The 2,266-nt window shown below is 59.6% G+C and overlaps 1 protein-coding gene across 1 annotated transcript; it reads left to right on the top strand.

Moving 5' to 3' along the window:
- The first annotated feature begins 1,343 nt into the window (after positions 1 to 1,343).
- On the top strand, positions 1,344 to 2,027 carry HBQ1 (hemoglobin subunit theta 1). Its single transcript, XM_069486402.1, has 3 exons — positions 1,344 to 1,447; positions 1,530 to 1,734; positions 1,826 to 2,027. The coding sequence occupies exons 1-3, from the start codon at positions 1,353 to 1,355 to the stop codon at positions 1,952 to 1,954; spliced, it is 429 nt and encodes a 142-aa protein (XP_069342503.1). The 5' UTR covers positions 1,344 to 1,352; the 3' UTR covers positions 1,955 to 2,027.
- The last annotated feature ends 239 nt before the right edge of the window (positions 2,028 to 2,266 follow it).

The raw sequence follows: 2,266 nt of genomic DNA, 5'->3' as shown, positions 1-2,266 counted from the left end.
CTTGGGCCAGTGGCATCTCGGGGAAGGCGCAGGGGCCCAGGCCTGGCAGCCACACAGCCCCAGCCCTCCACTGAGAGCAATGTGCTTTCTTCCCTGGGCCCAGGAATCCTCCTGGGAAAATCCTTAACGGCAAGCCCTCTGCCTCAGTGTACGAATGGTGGGCAAAACGTGGTCTCTACACACAGCGGGATGTTATTTGGCCGCAAGAGGGAATGAATTGCAAGTAGGATGCGGCTGAAACTTGAATATGTGCCATCGCCATCGAAGGGGCCAGACACAGAAGGCCACGAACTGTGATCTCATCACGTGAAACACCCAGAGCAAGCAAATCACAGAGGCAAAAAGCAAATGATTGGTTGTTAGGGTCTGGAGGAAGGGGCTTGGGGAGTTACTGCTAGTTTCTGTCTGGAAGGATGAAAAAGTTCTTAACCAGAGCGTGGTAAATGTTACACGACAGTGTGCATGTCCTTAAATGTCTGAATTCTACACTTTAAAAAATGGCTAAAATTGGCCGGGCGTGGTGGCTCACGCCTGTAATCCTAGCACTCTGGGAGGCCGAGGCGGGTGGATCGCTCGAGGTCAGGAGTTCGAGACCAGCCTGAGCAAGAGCGAGACCCCGTCTCTACTAAAAATAGAAAGAAATTATATGGACAACTAAAAATATATATAGAAAAAATGAGCCGGGCATGGTGGCGCATGCCTGTAGTCCCAGCTACTCGGGAGGCTGAGGCAGGAGGATCGCTTGAGCCCAGGAGTTTGAGGTTGCTGTGAGCTAGGCTGACGCCACGGCACTCACTCTAGCCCGGGCAACAGAGCAAGACTCTGTCTCAAAAAAAAAAAAAAAAAAAAAAAGGCTAAAATTGTAATTTATACTATCCGAATTTTAGCAGGTTTTTTTTTTTAAATGTATAGAGTGGTACAGAGCGAGTGCTGCGTGGGTATCTGCTATTATTGTCGGGATACATCCTATACTTTCCACAAATATTCATTGTCCTGAAAGGAGCGTCTGGTACGAGCCAGTCACCTGACATGCGCTATCCCTTTAACTCTCACAGCAACCCCAAGAAATCGCTATCCTCATTGTGTACAGAAAATGAGAAAACAGACTCAGAGGCAGAATTAATTGATTTCCAATGCCCAAATCCATGCTAAAACTCAGTGTTCCCTAATAATGATAATACATATTAAATACTGTTTTTCATACGGTAAGCACTTAAACACGAAGGGCATGAGCGTCCAGGGCGAGCCCGAGGGCCCCAGGTCGCAGCTGGAAGGCGGCGCGGCGCCCCCTGGCGCCCGCGGGGACCCCTCGGCCGCTTGGCGGGGCCGCGCGCGCAGCGGGCCGCGCCGGGATGGCTCTGTCTGCGGCCGACCGCGCGCTCCTGCGCGCCCTCTGGAAGAAGCTGGGCAGCAACGTCGGCGTCTACGCGACCGAGGCCCTGGAGAGGTGCGGGCGAGGCCGGGCGCCCCCTCGGCTCGCCTCCCGCCCCGCTCCGGCGCCCGCCCGGCTCAGCCTCCTTCCTCCGCAGGACCTTCCTGGCCTTCCCCTCCACCAAGACCTACTTCCGCCACCTGGACCTGAGCCCCGGCTCCGCCCAGGTCAAGGCCCACGGCCAGAAGGTGGCGGACGCGCTGAGCCTCGCCGTCGACCACCTGGACGACCTGCCCGGCGCCCTGTCGGCTCTGAGCGACCTGCACGCGCGCAAGCTGCGCGTGGACCCGGCCAACTTCAAGGTGAGCGGCCGGCCGGGGACCCGCTGCTGCGGGGTGGGGTCCCATCGGGACACGGCGTGGGGGGACGGGTGAGCCACCCCTGTCTCCGCAGCTCCTGGGCCACTGTCTGCTGGTGACGCTCGCCCGGCACTTCCCCGGAGACTTCAGCCCGGCCCTGCACGCTTCGCTGGACAAGTTTCTGAGCCACGTGATCTCGGCACTGGCCTCCAGATACCGCTAAACTGGGGGTGGGGGTCGCGGGACCCCCAGCCGCCCCCTTCCCTGAGGCCCCAGCGTTTCAGTAAAGCCCCCAAGGCCGCAGCCTGGCGCTCGTGTTCTCTCTAGGGGCCAGGACGCGAGGGGGCGGAAGGCGCCGCCTCCCAAAGGGAAGCTGGGGGTCCGGCCCCCAATGGCGGACGGGGGCGCCCCGTGTCCCGCCCTCCGCGGGCGACTGGAGGAGCTGCAGGCCGCCCCCAGCCCCGACAGGTTTCGAGCATCGGGTCCCACATCCCATATCGCGAACCCCGCCTGACACACAGGCCCCTTCGGGGCA

This window comes from Eulemur rufifrons, chromosome 14, assembly GCF_041146395.1.
Source record: "Eulemur rufifrons isolate Redbay chromosome 14, OSU_ERuf_1, whole genome shotgun sequence".
Lineage (NCBI taxonomy): Eukaryota > Metazoa > Chordata > Mammalia > Primates > Lemuridae > Eulemur > Eulemur rufifrons.
This window is presented reverse-complemented; position numbering and strand designations above follow the sequence as displayed.